At 46.1% G+C, this 20,149-nt stretch overlaps 1 protein-coding gene across 1 annotated transcript; it reads left to right on the plus strand.

Annotated features, from left to right (window-relative positions):
* Nucleotides 1–3,002: 3,002 nt before the first annotated feature.
* On the plus strand, nt 3,003–5,700 carry LOC142258679 (bone morphogenetic protein 2-like). The gene is made up of 5 exons (XM_075331308.1): nt 3,003–3,216; nt 3,455–3,597; nt 3,902–4,024; nt 4,196–4,388; nt 5,294–5,700. The coding sequence occupies exons 1-5, from the start codon at nt 3,003–3,005 to the stop codon at nt 5,698–5,700; spliced, it is 1,080 nt and encodes a 359-aa protein (XP_075187423.1).
* Nucleotides 5,701–20,149: the final 14,449 nt, after the last annotated feature.

A 20,149-nucleotide genomic window follows, 5' to 3' on the forward strand; every position in this document is an offset into this window, starting at 1 on the left:
TATCCTTTTACGTGTTTTACAGAAGCACAAAAATAAAAAAAAATGGTGCCGGACAGCCCAAGGACGGGCTATGTTCTACCAAGGGGGAGTGTGACGCCCTGACAAAATCAGGTTGTCACAGATGACTGCACCCCTCTTCCAGGTGCAGGATTCCCTCCTCCTTGTCTTACTAACACAACCCCACACACAGGTACATACACCAGCCACAAAAGCCTAGTCACCCCTCCAGGACAATAGGGACACACCAGTGGGCGGGGCCAGGCAGATGGTGACGCCCACCTAGGGGTCCTGAGGTGTCGAGGGGTGGGAACAAATCAGTTGAGGTGGAGTTAGTTTAGTGCTGACAGTGGAAGTGAGAGGAGTGAAGTGGTCGGGGGTTGTAGCTCCTGGACTACCGGACTACCTGAGCTGACTAGGTGGCAGACGGCAGAGCAGGGCCACAGGCGACGGAGATCCAGTCGCCGGAGACCTTAAGTGGCTGGGGCTGGGTTGTAGCCCGCCGGTGCCAACAGCGGGAATCCGGTCCGGAGGCCGTGCACAGTCGGGGTACCTGGACCCTAGGGCGAGGACAGCTTCAAGCACCTTTCCAATCAACCAGTAGGGGACAAGATTCCAAGTCTTGTCCCACTAGTAGCCCAGATAGAGTGAGACGGAAGCCCAACGCAGGGGATAAGGCGTCTGCAAGTGCCTGCTAAAATTCCAAGGGTTAGATCTTGCGGGCGACAGCTCCCACAGCAAAGACACCGGGAGCGGACTTACCCCGTTTCATGTGGACTAGTCAACACACAGGGCAACAACACAGAAGTGAAGGAGGAAGGGCCCCTGTCCTGTCTACCAGTAAGCATTGTTGACCTTAGGGAGATCAACATATCCACTGCAGAGACACCATCACGTGTTTCTCAACGCAGTGATTCTAGAGCAATGCCCCCTGGGAAGTATGCAAATAAGAAAGCCGCGGAGATACCATCACGTGTTTCTCAACGCTGCCAGGAAACTAGCCAGGTCTTTCACCGGGAAGGAACAACCACGGGAAGGGCAGTCTCCAGTCAAGGAGACCACCTATACCAAACATGGTATCCATCCACAGACAGCCGTTTCGGGGTGTTTGCCCCTCATCAGTGTAGAGTAGGAATCTGGCTAGTGGGGGCAATGCCTAGTAAAAGTGTGCGGGACCCGGGCATACCCCTCCGGAGGCTACTGGTATTCGGCACTTGGTTTACTTCTTGGACTCTGTGTGACTTTATTTAAATAGTGAGTACATCGGCATCACCCGGTCCATCCCCGCCGACTGCGCCCCAGCATTCAACTCTACCTACACCTGGGCCCCAGGACTACACCTTCCCTACCCGTGGAGGGGATACCATTCTGCTGCCCCGCCCCATCAGCCCCAGGCATCCCATACAAAGGCAGCAGCGGTGTTACCAACAATCACCGCAACCCACCGGTGGCGTCACTGACAAACTCTCCCCTGTAAATAACCCCTTTATTGAGTTGTGGGCGACGGGCTGCTGCACGAGCCCCGGATCCGGCTGCCACTCAAGCCACAGACACGATCTCGGATCCGAGCGTCTCAAGTAGCCCCCCTGCCGTGGTCTGTGCCCCCGCCCGCTACATATACACCAGTCTGCAATGTCCTAGCTGCACCATAAATCGCATTATAAAGGGCTGGTTAAGCAGGGAATTTGGGCATGCAAGTATCAATGCTGCTGGGTTGCAGGGCACTGGGAACCTGACAGGCTTCCTTTTACTGAATTAGTTTCATCTTACTCCTGCATGCCCTTCATTACAAAATGCCGGAAGTAATTAATTTGATGAGTTTGATCTAAAGAGATTAAAACACCCCAGCTAGTATGCCTTCCCTTTATGTTATACATAGTAGAAAGCATTTTGTGATAGGGCACAGGTTTAAATTGAATCAGACAGAATTTGTAGATCTCAGATTACAATGTTTTACATTTGTGTATCTGATATAATCAGTCCAAAAGTATATAAATATGTCATCTAAATTACTGACTTATTTTAACGATGAATCTCATGTACCCCTTGAGTCTGGAAGAGTGAAATACACATATGAATTGTAGAAGTAGAGATTTGAAATCAGAGCGATGATATTATATCGGGATGAATAATTATGGTCATGTTTTCCTGTCTCAGGAAATCCTTTCCTATCTCTTTATTGTAGTTAGGTGGCCAGGCAATAAAAGACCTACACCAAGGCATATATCAGCATATAAAAAAAAATCTGAATAAAGTAAAAGTATTGCCTAACAATATCAGTGCACAGTGGAGGTTTTCTTTTCATAGATGATTGTAATTAATCATTGAAACTAAAATGACCAACTATCTGTATGTTGGTGTTAAATGTCATTCATTAATGTCAAATAGGATGTCTACTTTCTGTACAATTCAGGCCATCTTAAGTGTATCTGTTATTTGCTTAACACAGTTTATTTGATGCAAATCAAAGTTCTCTGTTTGTCCCCATTAATAAATTCATTAGTAGGAAGTTAGTCGCCTACTGTGAGCAAACTGTTCACAATCAGACTTTTACAATGGAATAATTTCACATTACTCCAGAAAAAATGATAAGCAAACCAATCCTCTCCAGGTGTTTAAACCTTTGCTTGTTCTTCTCCTTGATTTTCCTTCAAAATAAAGAATGTAGACAGGACAACAGCTTCCAGTTTTACATAAATTGTGTACTGTAGGATAATTGCTAACAGGGCATTGCTAGGCTTGTTTCACACCTTGTTAGCACTGCAATTAGCTTTCTTTACATTTACTGATTGCTATTTTGCATACTTGACTTAATTCCATCTAGGGCTTAAGGTGCAGCTGTCCTGTGCATTGTTATAAATTGTGACAGGGCACACACTGGTCCCATTCTGCTGCAGACGATCTGAGTGTAGCAACTTGAAGACATGGTCCACACTAAGATGTTTGGTTTAGTGGTCATCGTTTTTTCCCTGCAAGGATGTATCTCAAGGCCAACTGAAACGACAATGAACACAGAAGACCCTGAGCAAGTAAGATCTGTAGCTCTGAAAAGGCTCTTGAAAGTATTTGGCATTGAAGATCCACCACATTCTCTACATCACATCAAACAACCACCTCAATACATGATTGACCTGTACAATACAGTGGCTGATGCAGATGGTGTCACCAAGGACCCAGATCTTTTGGAGGGGAACACAGTCAGAAGTTTCTTTGACAAAGGTAATGCCAGCTTTCATTTGCAATGTTCATGCTTGATTTATGTAACGTACGTTGATTGTTTTATATATTATGAGATCCTATACGGTATATTCCAACTGTTATGTTTATTATCTTGCTTATCTCAGTTTGCAAATAATTGGTATATCATTGAAATAACAAATGTATTAAAAATATTAAGTTTACAATAAATAACACAATATTTTGAAGCTTTTTATCTAATCCTCATTATCCCTTAAAGTCCACAGTGACCAGATGTACTTCTTGTTCAACCTCTCAACTGTAGCCAAGGATGAGAAGATTTTAACAGCCGAATTGCATCTTTTCAAACTTAGGCCAAGAACTACAGAGTATGCTTACTTCAAGAGACACCATTTCTGCCAGGTGAGACCCTAAAATGGAAATGTCAAATCATGTATGAAGCAATGTTATAACACACTTAAGCTGCCAATATAAAATATTGTACTAGAGTGACTATTGACTAGAACAGGGATTCTCAACTCCAACCGTCACATACTACACGTCATGATATTATAATCAAGGTATCAGAAATCACCACAGGTTCTCTCTAGGATATCCATCATTCGTGACTGGTTAGGGTAGCCTTGAGTTTGTAGAAGAGTGGTCTTCAATGTATTGCGTTATATTTACTTTGCTGCTGATGACTATCTGTATCTTTCTGTCACAGATAAGTGTTTACCTGGTTTTAGACAAGACAAAAATGCAGTTACCGCAAGGAAGAAAATTGTTGTCATCAAAGCTGGTCCCTATTCATACTTCAGGATGGGAAGTGTTTTCAATTACTCAAGCCGTACGTATTCTATTTTTGTTCTACCATATACTCATAGAAATGTGTAACTTTGTGTTTTACTTAATAATGGAGGAATTACATCAGAGTATTAGTACTCATACTTGTTAGGTTAGAACAGAAGTAACACTGCTCCTTAGTAATGGAATAAACGTTAATATTTATATCTGACAGGTTCGTGCCTGGAACGATGAAAGCCACAATCATGGTATTCTTGTGACAGTGAGGAATCTTGGAGGAGAACAAGCTGACACCAATATTGTTCACTTTGCCTCAGGAAAAGATCACCATGAAAGCAAGCAACCAATGCTTGTTCTCTTCACTGATGATGGGAGAAGAGGAGTCATTTCTATGAATAGCCAACCAGGTAAGATAAGAAACCTCTTCTACTCAAAGAAAATTATTAAAAAATGTGACTGTCATGATAAAAATGATGGTATTCATAGGAAAGAAAATTTGTCCAATAGCCCAATGCAATTTCTTACATTAAAAATAACATAATATATTTTGGTCACCTATACATATTTTGAAAATGTTGTTGCATGAGCATAAATTTAAGTAAATTAGAGTTTTTGAGTTAAAAGCCATTTTGAGTTTAGGTAATTGGCAGAAAAAGTCAAAACAAGGCTGAGTATGTTAAAGTTACTCTAATTGTAACTGTACGTGACTGCAAACTTGTGAATTTTCATATTGCATGTACTAAAATGAGGGAGTCAAGAATGGTGGTCACGTGTTTGTGAGTATGTGATATGAATACTCCCTGCTACAATACAAATAGAAGCGTGTGGCATCACTCAATCCAAGTGAATTGAGTGAGGCCATTCTCATCTAGTCAGAGTGTGGCTGGGAGTATTCATATCACATACTCACGGACATGTGACCACAGACTTGTGAATCCTCACATAGCACGTACTGAAATGAAGGAGCCCGGAATGTAGGTCACGTAGTCGTGAGTTTGAGATATGAATACACCCTGCCAGAATACAACTAGAGGGATACGGCCTCGCTCAATCCAAGTATATTGAGTGAGTGCTCCCATCAAGTCAGAATGTAGTTGGGAGTATTCATATCACATACTCGCAGACACGTGACACCAGTTATGGCTCCCACATTTCAGTACACATAGAATGACTTCAGACGTGTGAATTTTGACCGGACAACCCGTTTAAATATGCTGGCTATATATAAGTAATTACTATTATTATTTTATCAATTTTAAATGTAAAATTGTTTAAATGTAAAAATCTTAATTCCCTTTTTCCCTTTATTTAGATGGCCTTTCATTGTCAATACCCAATGAACCATTTGTTCCAGCACCAAACAGAACAAGGATGGCAAGAGCACTGCATGAGGATGGATACTTGCCCTGTCAAAGACACCCACTTTATGTTGACTTTGAAGAAATTGGCTGGTCTGGGTGGATCATCTCCCCAAAAGGATATAATGCATATCATTGTAAAGGTTCATGCACATTCCCTCTAGGTCAGAATATGAGACCCACCAATCATGCTACAGTGCAGTCTATAATTAGTGCTCTCAGGTTGACACAAGGTGTTAACAGCCCCTGCTGTGTCCCTGACAAACTCTTCTCTATAAACTTGCTTTACTTTGATGATGACGAAAATGTTGTTTTGAAGCAATACGATGATATGGCTGCTGGTAGTTGTGGATGCCACTAAAGTATAGATGTCACTTAGAGTCATTAAGATAGGCATGGCTGCATGCAATGGTAGCTCCTATTTAGAGGGAACCTGTCATATTGAATGTGTCTGATCTACTGTAGTCTCCTATGTTCAGGTGTCTATGGGATCATCCTATCCATTTGGAGTGAATCAATTTGCACACCTTATTCTGTTAGCCATAATAGGGGTCTGTGGCTGCTGCTTGGGAGCAGGAGTACCGTCTCTAAGCACAATCTATTTAGCTTTCTTCCAGTCTCCCTGTATTCTTGCATAAAAATGTATTTTAATGATTCATTTAACATCTTTGGTATTACAGGAAAGGAAATTATGTTTTTTTTTATTCTATAAGTGAGTAAAAGTCACTGATATTCTTTTATAGCTCTATTTGCCACTGTGTGGTTGCTAATATACATATGCAAACTTTTGTTAAATACTGTAACTTGTATCATATGTAAATAAATAAAGTTATAATATATATATATATATAACATATGAGTTAGATTTCGGAGTAAGGTATTGGTATGTGTAGTGATACACTGATGTGTTATAAATGTATGTGTGTCAGAAGTTACAAATACTTTCGAAAAATATTAATCAAAAATGTGTAGCTTATAATAAGTGAATTGTGATTGATAAAGATGATCAAATAGAATTTGAGCCGATTTTTTGAAAGTCATAGGTCCTAGCAAACTCAAACAATTTGCTATTGGTTCAATCACCAAAAATATGCCCACCACCATTTCCCACATTGCAGAAAATTGCATCAGTCACAGAACTACAAAGCGAACTACAAAGCTAAAGCTGGTGTCACACACAGCGATGACGACAACGACGACGCTGCTAAGTCACCATTTTCTGTGACGCTGCAGCGACGTCCCGTCGCTGTCGCTGTGTGTGACATCCAGCAACGAGCTGGCCCCTGCTGAGGTCGCCGCTCGTTGCTGAATGTCCAACTTCATTTTTTGGTCGTCGCTCTCCCGCTGTGATGCACACATCGCTGTGTGTGACAGTGAGAGAGCGACAAAATGAAGCGAGCAGGGAGCAGGAGCTGGCAGCTGCGGTAAGTTGTAACCAGGGTAAACATTGGGTAACGCAGGGAAGACCTTTCCCTGGTTACCCGATATTTACCTTCGTTACCAGCGTCCGCCGCTCTCGCTGCCAGTGCCAGCTCCTGCTCTCTGCACATGTAGCTGCAGTACACATCGGGTAATTAACCGATGTGTACTGTAGCTAGGAGTGCAGGGAGCCAGCGCTAAGCAGTGTGCGCGGCTCCCTGCTCTCTGCTCTCTGCACATGTAGCTGCAGTACACATCGGGTAATTAACCGATGTGTACTGTAGCTAGGAGTGCAGGGAGCCAGCGCTAAGCAGTGTGCGTGGCTCCCTGCTCTCTGCACATGTACCACTGCGACGCGTGTTGTTATGATCACTGCTGCGTCTGCTATGTTTGACAGCTAAGCAGCGATCATAACAGCGACTTACAAGGTCGCTGTTGCGTCACAGAAAATGTTGACGTAACAGCGACGTCGTTGTCACTGTCACTATGTGTGAACCCAGCTTAAGGATAAGATGGGCAGATAGGGTGTTACCAGATAACAATAGGCAATTAATCTAAAGAAAAACTCACCTATTAGGGTTGTGCCAGTCACAACCCCTGAGAAAGCTTGAGAAATGGCGGCTGCAGCAGCAGTGATTTCATCAGTCTCAGAAGGCTGACTTGATTTTAGTTGCAACCACAACCACCTACCCATAACGCATTGCAACTATCACATTACATGATAGACTTTATAAAATCCCAAGCAGGGAATGCAGTAGCCATTTCATGATGATTTTAAGGTACTGACTCTGAGAGTACATCAGCGCTCACAACTCAGCAATAGAAATAGGAAAAGAAACCCCTAAAATATTAGACAAATATTGAAAACATTAATATACTCCTCAATATTAAAATTGCAACACCAAGAAGGAAAAGTCATGGCTTTATGGAAATTACAGGATTGATAAAACATATTATTAACACGTAAATGATAAAAGAGGTAAACACATTTTTTAAAACATCGTGATTCATCAGTATGGAGTATGAGTGCCACATTGCAAGCTATCAATAAGGTTATTAATGGTTGTTAGAGGAACATTCTGCCATGCTGATTGCATATGGGCACACAAATCACCAAGCAAAAATAAAAACACTGGGCGTCAGCACACTGTGATTGATAAAAACATAAATTCCACTATTGCTACAGTGCTATAATATATATATATATATATATATATATATATATATATATGTATATATATATATAAAACATGTGGTACCGTGTTTTTTGGACTATAAGATGCACTTTTTGCCCCCTAAAGTTGGGAGGACAGTGAGTGATGCATGTTATATAGTTCAGATGTACCTGGCTTGTTGTGGAAGAGACAGAGAAGGGCAGTGGTGGAGCGAGTTACAGCAGGTAGAAGCAAGGGTCACCACTGCAGAAAGCTGTGAACTGGGGTAAACACATGTGCCCGATATTAAGGAAAATGAATATTCCCTGCTCCCAATGCCAATTAACCTGCCCACTTCGTGGCACTGCAGCTGATACCGAGAAGAGATGGGCAGGAATATGGGCATTGGGAGCAGTGAATATTCATTTTGTTTAATAACAGACACACTGATCGTCCTAGCAACTGGCTTCCTGTAGTGGTTGGGTCGGTGCCTGCTATTAAGAAAATAATACTCATTGCTCTCCACACCCATAATCCTCGATTTGGGGAGTTGTGAATATTCATTTTGGATTAGCTGGCAGCTGATTTCGGGGTGTGACTGGTGGCACATGGCATTGACATTATGTGCAGTCTTGCTTACACGCCAAAGTCAGTTGATGGCATCAGAAGAGAACATAGCGCACCATAGGAGCAGGTGGAAGGTGAGTAGAATTATTTATTTTATGTGTGCGGCATAACTGGAGGCATATATACCAGGATTGGCCCATGATGGGGGGACATGTATACCAAGTTGGGGGACGTACATACCAGGATGGGAGACATATATACCAGGATGGCAGGCATATATACCAGGAAGGAGCTCAGGATAGGGAACATATATACTAGAATAGAGGACATATATAGCTGGATAAGGGAAATACATACCAGGATGGGCCCAGAATGGGGAACATATATACAAGGATGGCCCTTGATAGAGATCATATATACCAGGATGGGGTATATAAATACCTAGACGATGCTCAGGATGGGGTACATTAGTGCAGTGTCAGCAGCCAATTCCCCCATAACAGTGCATCATGAACACATTTTTTCCTTCAAATTTTTCAATTTTCTTATTTTCCTCTAAAACCTAGGTGCATCTTATGGTCCAGTGCACCTTATGGTCCGAAAAATATGGTACTAAGTTAACATTTTATTTTATCAAAAAGTGTAAAGCCATCCAATCACACCAAGGTGATCTCATATTTGATGGTCCTTAACTATTGAATCACCTTTCCATGTGTTCAGACAGGCCTCAAATATACCTGGGAAGAGATAACAATCAAGCTCATAATTAAAACCTTTCAAGGAATGTTAGGTGGATAAAGGTGCACTACCCAAGAGTGGGCCACACCAGCAATGCCCAATACAAAAAAGATAAAAAGGTTCTAATTATTTATGAGTGAATAGATTTGGCACTATTCATTACTTGCGCAAATATTTAGGTATTCAGGGTATTCATTACTTGTCGAGTACTTTGGTATTTGCCTCTTGAGTTTCGAGTTCTCTCCCCACATGTCTGGCGCCTGATTTTCAGCCACTACATACAGGGTTGCTGGCCAATCACAGTATTGTCATAGCCATCTTTGCTACTGGCATTGTGATTGGCAGGCACAGTGAAAAAAAAATGACTTGAGGTCCCCCGCCTATAGCCAGCGCAGGTAAAGGAAACAGCTGGGGACTGGTATTCTCAGGCTGGGAAGGTCCACTAGATATGCCAATTGTAGCACTTTACCCAGCTCATCCCCATTGCCCTGGTGCAGTGGCAATCGGGGTAATATATGGGGTTGATGTCACCTATGACTGATCAAAAATCACAGCTGCCATAAAGCCCTGGTTTGGTAATTTAGAGATGTCTATGATAATTTTCCTGATTACCAACCCTACAAGGGCAGCAGACAACCCGGCTATGAGAAGCGGTGACATCAGTCAGGTCACCGGAGTTTACAGCTGGGTCCCCCGCTGCCCTCAATATGTTCCAAGAGTTTCAGTGATTGTTCGCATTTTCTATCACTGAAGCTTCTGAATGTAGCAGAGTGGGGATCAACGTCGGGCATCATGTGGATTACGTAGGATCTGTGGGGGTGTTTTTTAGCTTAATAAATTGGTAACAGAGTGTGTTTTTTTATTATTTAAAATAAAGGATTTTTGTGCTTGTGTTTTTTTTTCTTTTTACTGACAGGGTTGGTAATGGCATCAACCCTATATATTACCCAGATTGCCACCACACCAGATCAATAGGGGTCAGCTGATAAAGCACCACAATTGACACATCTAGGGGTTGCATTTTTGAGGGGAGGCTGCAGGTTGCTAATTTTAGGCTGGGGAAGGTCCAATAACTATGGAACTTTCCAGCCTGAGAATTCCACTACCCAGTTGTCTGCTTTATCTGCATTTGTTATCAAAAATGGGCAGGAACCCATGTAGTTTTTTATTTATTTAAATAATTAAAAAAAAATGTGGGGAGCCCCTTGTTTTGATAACCAGCAAACATAAAGCACACAGCGGAGGGCTACAGCCCCCAGCTGTCCAGTTAACCTCCACTGGTTATCACAAATAGACGAGGAACCGCAGGTCAAAGTAGCGGAATACTCTGACAACTATGTTTCCAGAAGTGACCTGTGTTTCAGAGATGCATCCAGGCATCTTCCTTATACTGTTCCCATTCAACTTCAGCACTTTTCCATCCATTTCAGCATTTTTACAGCCCTGCCTGACATCCTGGGAGTGTCCACCAGAAAATTATTGAAGTTTCCCATTGACTTACATTACATTTGTTATTCGTGATGAATACACAAATAGTACGAAATATTCAAAGCAAATAATCCGAACCTGAATATTTCCCTATTCATCCATAATTAGTCTGGACGCTTCCTTGTTGACCCGCAAATAGGGCTTATTTTTGGAGTAGGGTTTATATTTTAAGCATAGTCCAAAGGGCCACAAGTTCCTGTTAGTATTTATTTTCGGGGAAACACGGTAGTAGCTAACTGCAGCCAGGCCTGGCGTCAGCACCCGGCAAACCCAGTCAAATGCCGGGGCCCCGGGCTGCCGGGGGGCCCACTCGCAGTGGTGGGGGGTCCCCGTGCCCGAACTGTCACCAGCCTCCCCCCCACCGAGGATCGCACTTTCAATTGTATCGGCATCGCAGTTGCCGATACAAATGAAAGCAATGATGAGAGACGGAGCGGCACGCTCCCTCTGTCATCATTCTCCCTGCTGTTTCTGACACTGTCAGGGTTCTGAGCCTCTGACAGCTCAGCAGCGGAGCGTGGTGACGTCATCACTGCGCACCTGCTGAGAGGTCAGAGCGACAGCGGTGGACGGCCGCGCCGAGGAGACTGGAGCAGCGGGAGAATGAGGAGAAGTGAGTATTTATGTAATCATGGTGGCCAGACGACCATGGAGGTGCATTAAATGGTATAGTTGCTGTTTACTACATGGAGGTGACTAATGCTATCAGGGTCTGCACTGTGCTATATAGGTCCTGTGTACTACATGGAGGTGCCTAATGCTATCAGGGTCTGCACTGTGCTATATAGGGGCTGTATACTACATGAAGGTGCTTAATGCTATCAGGGTCTGCACTGTGCTATATAAGTGCTGTGTACTACATGGAGATGCCTAATGCTATGTGGGTCTGCACTGTTCTATATGGTGGCTGTATACTACATGGAGGTGCCTAATGCAATGTGGGTCTGCATTGTGCTATATGCAGCCTGTTTACTACATGGAAGTGCCTAATGCTATCTGGCTCTGCTCTGTGCTATATGTTGGCTGTATACTACATGAGGGTGCCTAGTGCTATCTGGGTCTGCACTGTGCTATATGGCGGCTGTATACTACATGAAGGTGCCCAATGTTATGTGGGTCAGCATTGTGCTATATGGCGGCTGTATACTACATGAGGGTGCCTAATGCTATCTAGGTCTATATTGTGCTATATGCGGCCTGTATACTACATGAAGATGCCTAATGCTATCTGGGTCTGCATTGTGCTATATGGGGCCTGTTTACTAGATGAAGGTGCCTAATGCTATCTGGGTCTGCATTGTGCTATATGGGGGCTGTATACTACATGAAGGTGCCTAATGCTATCTGGGTCTGTATTGTGCTATATTGGGGCTGTATACTAAATGAAGGTGCCTAATGCTATCTGGGTCTGCATTGTGCTATATGGGGGCTGTATACCACATGAGGATGCCTAATGCTATATGGGTCTGCATTGTGCTATATGGGGGCTGATTTTTGTTTTACATATATATATGTAACGACACTGTCACGGTGACACAATATTGGAGCAAGACAGACAGATAGACAGACAGACAGAATAAGGCAATTATATATATAGATGTGTACGTATGTGTGGCGCCCTGGACAAGCCAGGTCGTCACAGGTACTACACCAACACACCCTACACCCTGGCTAGGAACACCGAAGCCAAAACACAAATCCTTGTTGACTTCCTCCAGGGGCTGATGTCCACACCAGGGGGTGGGCCAGGCAGTTGGTCCCGCCCACTGAGGAGTTCACAGTCCTGGAGGCGGGAAAAGTAGTCAGATTAGTTTTGGAGAGTGAAGTGGTAGCAGAGGAGACTGACCGTGTCCGGGTGTGTGGCCCGGGCACTCAGCAAGGTTGGCAGATGGTGGTGACTGTCTGCAGGAGAGGCTGATTGGAGTGAACCGTACGGACCGGGGACGGGCGGTGGCCCGCCGGTACCGGATCGGGGAGTGAAGAGAAGCCAGCACCATCCGGCAGGGCCTACGGACCCCGACCAGGCTAGGAGTCGCCGTAAAACCGGTCAAATCCGTTAGCGAAGGGAACCTCCGGGGTTTCCCAGCAGCCAAGACCCGATTCAAGGCAACAGCTCACACCGTAGAGGTAAACACAGTCACTGCCAAGGCTACAGTTCCCAGGGCCAGAGCCTGCGGGCAAAAGGGGCTCCCTCAGCATCCATCCAAGCTGGGGAGTGGGTTACCGGTGGGAAACCATTGGAACCGTAAACACAACACAGGTGCAGGGAAAGACAGTCACCATCAAGCTACCGGGAGGAGAACAACCGCAGCTGCCTGTGGGACCTGTCCATCCAGACGTTTGTTTGACCAGAGACTCTGTGTGAATTACTGACTGAGTGAGTACCACCGTGCCGTGCGGCACAGCGCTGCCCCCGCGACCCTGCACCTCACCAGGCCCCGTAACCCGCCTGTCATCCCCAAACCCTCACCGGGCCCCGGGACAACCAATCCCCCTACCCACGGAGGGGAGAAACAACATCCAAGCTGCTCCCTGTCATCGCTCCCGGGATCCCCGTCCAGAGCATCGGTGGTGTCACAATTTCACCACAACCGTGGGTGGCGTCATGGACAATATCCCCCAAACCACACACCAACCCCCCTTTCACTCACGGGCGAGGAACGCCGCTCGAGTCCCCGGGATCCGGCCCACCGCTCGAGCCACCACCGAGCAGCAGCAGCAGCAGCCGGACCCGAGCAGTGGGTGAGCGCAGCGTCCCCTCCTCCGCCCGCGACAACTTGGCGTCACGAACAGGATCTTATCGCTCTGTCGTCTGGTAGAGGTGCGCCTTGTGACCGCCGGAGGTGTCCGGCCGAAAATCTTGAGAAGCCGCCATTTTGGGCGCGAAAAGTCCTTGCTCGAGCGTCTTCCCGAGCAGTGGAGGCGCGAAAGCCGAAACCCCGCCCCTGGAGAGGAGGAGCCGAAAAAAGACTAAGGGGGACGGATGGCATCTGGCTGCATGTAGCCCGCGGCTATAAAAGCGGGGATGCCAGGACCCTGCGGCCATCTTTTTGTTCCTGGAAGAGGCCGCCGCAGCGATGCATCACCCGACCCCAAGCAGCACCGCAGCCCCCGCGCCCGGGACTGCAGCGTGGGTGGAGGTCCGGACCGCCCAGCTACAACAAAGGCTACAGATCCGCATGCAGCTCCTCTTGGAGGAGTGGGAGGCCGACATGGCGGAGGTGGTGGCGGCTGTAAGGAGACGCGAGGAGGAGGATTTGGAGGAGTGGGTAAGAGACCCACGTCCCTGTATTCCTGTAGGATCGGCCACTGCGGCCCGGCCTGCGCCCGCTCACCCTGCCGCCTCCCTCGCTATCCGCGCTAGTCGTTACCGCCCCGCCACTAGGCCCGCTACCCACCCAACTGGTAGCGGTACCCCGCCTGTCCGCCCAAGCGGACTGGTCTGCAGCCAAGGCCTGTGACCGTGCAGCACCGCTCCCGTGGAAGACGCCGAAGGCCGAGCCCGTTGGTGAAGTCGTACCGGAGGCACCGCTGATCGTGCCTAACCCCGCATCGGCCGCGGCAGCCCGTCTCGTGCAGGAGGAGGCGGAGGTTCAGCGGGAGAGGATCCCTGTGCCAGTTCCCCACACCTCGACTGAGGTTGCGCCGGGTCGCTGCTGCAAGGCAAGGAGTTCACAGTCAGGCGGGAAAAGTAGTCTGATTAGTTTTGGAGAGTGAAGTGGTAGCAGAGGAGACTGACCGTGTCCGGGTGTGTGGCCCGGGCACTCAGCAAGGTTGGCAGGAGAGGAGAGGCTGATTGGAGTGAACCGTACGGACCGGGGACGGGCGGTGGCCCACCGGTACCAGATCGGGGAGTGAAGAGAAGCCAGCACCACCCGGCAGGGCCTACGGACCCCGACCAGGCTAGGAGTCGCCGTAAAACCGGTCAAATCCATTAGCGAAGGGAACCTCTGGGGTTTCCCAGCAGCCAAGACCCGTGTGAAGGCAACAGCTCACACCGTAGAGGGAAACACAGTCACCGCCAAGGCTACAGTTCCCAGAGTAAGAGCCTGCGGGCAAAAGGGGCTCCCTCAGCATCCATCCAAGCTGGGGAGCGGGTTACCGGTGGGAAGCCATTGGAACCGTAAACACAACACAGGTGCAGGGAAAGACAGTCACCATCAACGTACCGGGAGGAGAACCACCGCAGCCGCCTGTGGGACCCGTCCATCCAGCCGTTTGTTTGACCAGAGACTCTGTGTGAATTACTGGCTGAGTGAGTACCACCGTGCCGTGCGGCACAGCGCTGCCCCCGCGACCCTGCATCCAAGCTGCTCCCTGTCATCGCTCCCGGGATCCCCGTCCAGAGCAGCGGTGGTGTCACAACTTCACCACAACCGTGGGTGGCGTCACGGATATTATCCCCCAAACCACACACCAACCCCCCTTTCACGCGAGGAACGTCGCTCGAGTCCCCGGGATCTGGCGCACTGCTCGAGCCACCACCGAGCAGCAGCAGCAGCCGGACCCGAGCAGTGGGTGAGCGCAGCATCCCCTCCTCCGCCCGCGACATATGCCTGTATGTGTATGTGTCTGTGCATGTCTATGTGTGGATGGGGCCCACTGAGACTCTTTCGCCCAGGGCCCACAAAAACCTGGAGCAGGCCCTGACTGCAGCAAAACACCAGAGTATAAAGGAGTATAAAGGAGGTTAAAGGAAAACTAGTATCAGCAATCTGAAACCTAAAATCTGCCCATACCCAGCAATACTAAGACGCCGCTTGGCGAAAAGGGCAGTCATTACAGCAGTATGATCACTCAGACACAGATGAGACAACTATGTGCAATGTTTTCTCTTTTCTTTTTTAACTGTTTGATTTGGCTCCTGACAGATCAGAACCAGCCCAATTGTCTGAGGTTCGCACCACAGATGAGTGGATTGATCCACTTAGGAACAACTATTAGTTGAATTTCCTAAAATTCGCAGGTCACCGCAAACTCGATCACTCTATGATTCAATTTTCAAGGAACAGCCCCCCCTTCAAAAAAAATACACGGCGTCATTTCACACACTACTGAAGACTAAGATAGTGGCCTAATAGCACCTTGCAAGCTTTCTAATGATGTCCTGCAGCTATCACATTACATGACCGAGCGTAACCAATCAGTTGCCTATCATAGGCAGTATAAAAGATCAAGCCCGGTGAAGGAGTGCGATTTTACAAGTATACAGGTCAGAGCACAAAGTTTATATGACCTAGAGATAGAAAAAGGCCTAATCTGATTGTGGTGAAGCAGATTGGAAATGGAGAGATTATGTCATTCTGTGAACACTCATCTAACGATTCAAGTGATAAAATGGGTAAAAAAAAAAGATTACATTCCGTTATTAAAATGTCAGGTTTTTGTCATGTAAGAAATTTATACCAAGAATAATAATTTCAGAACTAGGGATGAGTGAACCCATATTGTAAAGTTTGGGGTTCATACAGGACAACTCATGTCCAGTGCTCGAACCCGAATACGGACTTCTCACTAAAGCCTGTGGTCGAGTTTGGAGATGCTGTTCAGATGCTGAAAAAAGCTTGTTGTAAAGGCCCCGTCACACTAAGCAACATCGCTAGCAACATCGCTGCTAACGAACAACTTTTGTGACGTTGCTAGCGATGTTGCTGTGTGTGACATCCAGCAACAACCTGGCCCCTGCTGTGAGGTCGTTGGTTGTTGCTGAATGTCCTGGGCCATTTTTTAGTTGTTGCTGTCCTGCTGTGAAGCACAGATCGCTGTGTGTGACAGCGAGACAGCAACAACTAAATGTGCAGAGAGCAGGAGCCGGCTTCTGCGGAGGCTGGTAACCAATGTAAACATCGGGTAACCAAGAAGCCCTGTCCTTGGTTACCCGATATTTACCTTTGTTACCAGCCTCCGCCGCTCTCACTGTCAGTGCCGGCTCCTGCTCTGTGCCCATGTAGCTGCAGGACACATCGGGTTAATTAACCCGATGTGTGCTGTAGCTAGGAGAGCAGGGAGCCAGCACTAAGCATTGTGCGCTGCTCCCTGCTCTGTGCACATTTAGCTGCAGCACACATCGGGTAATTAACCCGATGTGTGCTGTAACTAGGAGAGCAGAGAGCCAGCGCTAAGCAGTGTGCGCTGCTCCCTGCTCTGTGCACATGTAGCTGCAGCACACATCGGGTAATTAACCCGATGTGTGCTGTAACTAGGAGAGCAGGGAGCCAGCGCTCAGTGTGCGCTGCTCCCTGCTCTCTGCACGTGTAGCTTTGTGCGCTGGTAACCAAGGTAAATATCGGGTTGGTTACCCGATATTTACCTTAGTTACCAAGCGCAGCATCTTCCACGCGGCGCTGGGGGCTGGTCACTGGTTGCTGGTGAGCTCACCAGCAACTTGTGTAGCGACGCTCCAGCGATCCCTGCCAGGTCAGGTTGCTGGTGGGATCGCTGGAGCGTCGCAGTGTGAAATCTCACCAGCAACCTCCTAGCAACTTACCAGCGATCCCTATTGTTGTTGGGATCGCTGGTAAGTTGCTTAGTGTGACTGGACCTTAAGGCTGCAGCTCAGCCAATCAATAAGCTTTTCAGCTTATTGATGCGTGAACACTGCTGGGAACAAAATAAATAAAACATTTAAAAAATGGTAAAAGTATGATACTATCCTTTTTTTAAAACCAGCTGATGTAAAACAGAGAGCTGGGGACTGGTATAATCAGGCTAGAAAAGCCCATAGTTATTTACACCATCCCAGCTTAAAATAGTAAAATAGCAGCCTGTAGTGGTGCATCCATTACCAGCGCTTTGCCAGGATCTTACCGATTGCTGTAGTGCAGTAGCAATCAGGGGAATATTTATAGGGTTGATGTCAGCTGTAAATTGACAGCTGGCATCAATCCCAAGGGTTAGTAATGGGGAGGCATCTATCAAACATCAGACACTCCCATTACTAACCAGGTACGTGTACAGTAAAAACATACATACAGGAAAAAATAGTTTATTTGAATAAAGACTACCCAAACAGTCCCTCGTTCACCAATCTATTAGTTTTAAAACTCCTCGAAGTTACAATGTGATCAAATTGCAGCCGATTCAAGAAAAATAGCCAACAACTACAATAATTGAAATTAAAATTTATATTTCTTTATTGACACAATTCATAAAACCATGAAAGGTTTAAAATGATGATAAGAAATGGAGGCTAGCACACAATACTGAGTATCAACAATATGAACAGATGCTAAAAGATGCAATATATGTAAATGGTCACTAGATGGCACCATATATGGGAAACATGCAGGCCAGAAAGATATCACCATAAATAGTATATCATGTAAGGCACATATAGTAGACACAAATTATAAAAGGCAATGTTGCTATCAGAGGTCTATATTAAAGTGCATGTATATAAAGATCATGGCGATAAATTTCAGCAAACATCTCCCCACATCAATGTCCCAATACAACTCTGAGTTTACACTCTATTTAGGCATAATACCGCAATCAACATCAGAGTATTAGGAGCCCTAAAGTAAGGTGAGTATACCTGTAGCCATCAACAAGCAAGTGTGTGGAAGCCAGCCGACCCAACACGTGTTTCGGAAATCCTTCGTCAGGGGTCGTGTAACGGGACAGCTGGCATGGACTCTTTTTAAATAAGAAAGGGCCAATCAGGTTGCAAGATTCTGCCGCCGGGATTCATTATCGGGCGCATGCGCAGGATGCTGCCGGGCAGGACGCCAGCTGACCGGGGACGTCATCTGCAGATGAGACGGATGACGCGAGCGACCGCCGCCACGTGACTAATCACATGGCCGCAGGCCGGTCACGTGATCCAACCCACCACAGATAGAGACGCCCCAGGCCGTGACGATCCCCGGCACTATCCCCGCATGCGCACATCCCGGAACTAAACAAGCAGTCCAAAAAGAGTCCATGCCAGCTGTCCCGTTACACGTCCCCTGACGAAGGATTTCCGAAACACGTGTTGGGTCGGCTGGCTTCCACACACTTGCTTGTTGATGGCTACAGGTATACTCACCTTACTTTAGGGCTCCTAATACTCTGATGTTGATTGCGGTATTATGCCTAAATAGAGTGTAAACTCAGAGTTGTATTGGGACATTGATGTGGGGAGATGTTTGCTGAAATTTATCGCCATGATCTTTATATACATGCACTTTAATATAGACCTCTGATAGCAACATTGCCTTTTATAATTTGTGTCTACTATATGTGCCTTACATGATATACTATTTATGGTGATATCTTTCTGGCCTGCATGTTTCCCATATATGGTGCCATCTAGTGACCATTTACATATATTGCATCTTTTAGCATCTGTTCATATTGTTGATACTCAGTATTGTGTGCTAGCCTCCATTTCTTATCATCATTTTAAACCTTTCATGGTTTTATGAATTGTGTCAATAAAGAAATATAAATTTTATATCAGCTGGCGTCCTGCACGGCAGCGTCCTGCGCATGCGCCCGATAATGAATCCCGGCGGCAGAATCTTGCAACCTGATTGGCCCTTTCTTATTTAAAAAGAGTCCATGCCAGCTGTCCCGTTACACGACCCCTGACGAAGGATTTCCGAAACACGTGTTGGGTCGGCTGGCTTCCACACACTTGCTTGTTGATGGCTACCGGTATACTCACCTTACTTTAGGGCTCCTAATACTCTGATGTTGATTGCGGTATTATGCCTAAATAGAGTGTAAACTCAGAGTTGTATTGGGACATTGATGTGGGGAGATGTTTGCTGAAATTTATCGCCATGATCTTTATATACATGCACTTTAATATAGACCTCTGATAGCAACATTGCCTTTTATAATTTGTGTCTACTATATGTGCCTTACATGATATACTATTTATGGTGATATCTTTCTGGCCTGCATGTTTCCCATATATGGTGCCATCTAGTGACCATTTACATATATTGCATCTTTTAGCATCTGTTCATATTGTTGATACTCAGTATTGTGTGCTAGCCTCCATTTCTTATCCTCATTTTAAACCTTTCATGGTTTTATGAATTGTGTCAATAAAGAAATATAAATTTTATATCAGCTGGCGTCCTGCCCGGCAGCGTCCTGCGCATGCGCCCGATAATGAATCCCGGCGGCAGAATCTTGCAACCTGATTGGCCCTTTCTTATTTAAAAAGAGTCCATGCCAGCTGTCCCGTTACACGTCCCCTGACGAAGGATTTCCGAAACACGTGTTGGGTCGGCTGGCTTCCACACACTTGCTTGTTGATGGCTACAGGTATACTCACCTTACTTTAGGGCTCCTAATACTCTGATGTTGATTGCGGTATTATGCCTAAATAGAGTGTAAACTCAGAGTTGTATTGGGACATTGATGTGGGGAGATGTTTGCTGAAATTTATCGCCATGATCTTTATATACATGCACTTTAATATAGACCTCTGATAGCAACATTGCCTTT

The sequence above is a fragment of the Anomaloglossus baeobatrachus genome (assembly GCF_048569485.1).
Source record: "Anomaloglossus baeobatrachus isolate aAnoBae1 chromosome 1 unlocalized genomic scaffold, aAnoBae1.hap1 SUPER_1_unloc_5, whole genome shotgun sequence".
Taxonomy (NCBI): Eukaryota; Metazoa; Chordata; class Amphibia; order Anura; family Aromobatidae; genus Anomaloglossus; species Anomaloglossus baeobatrachus.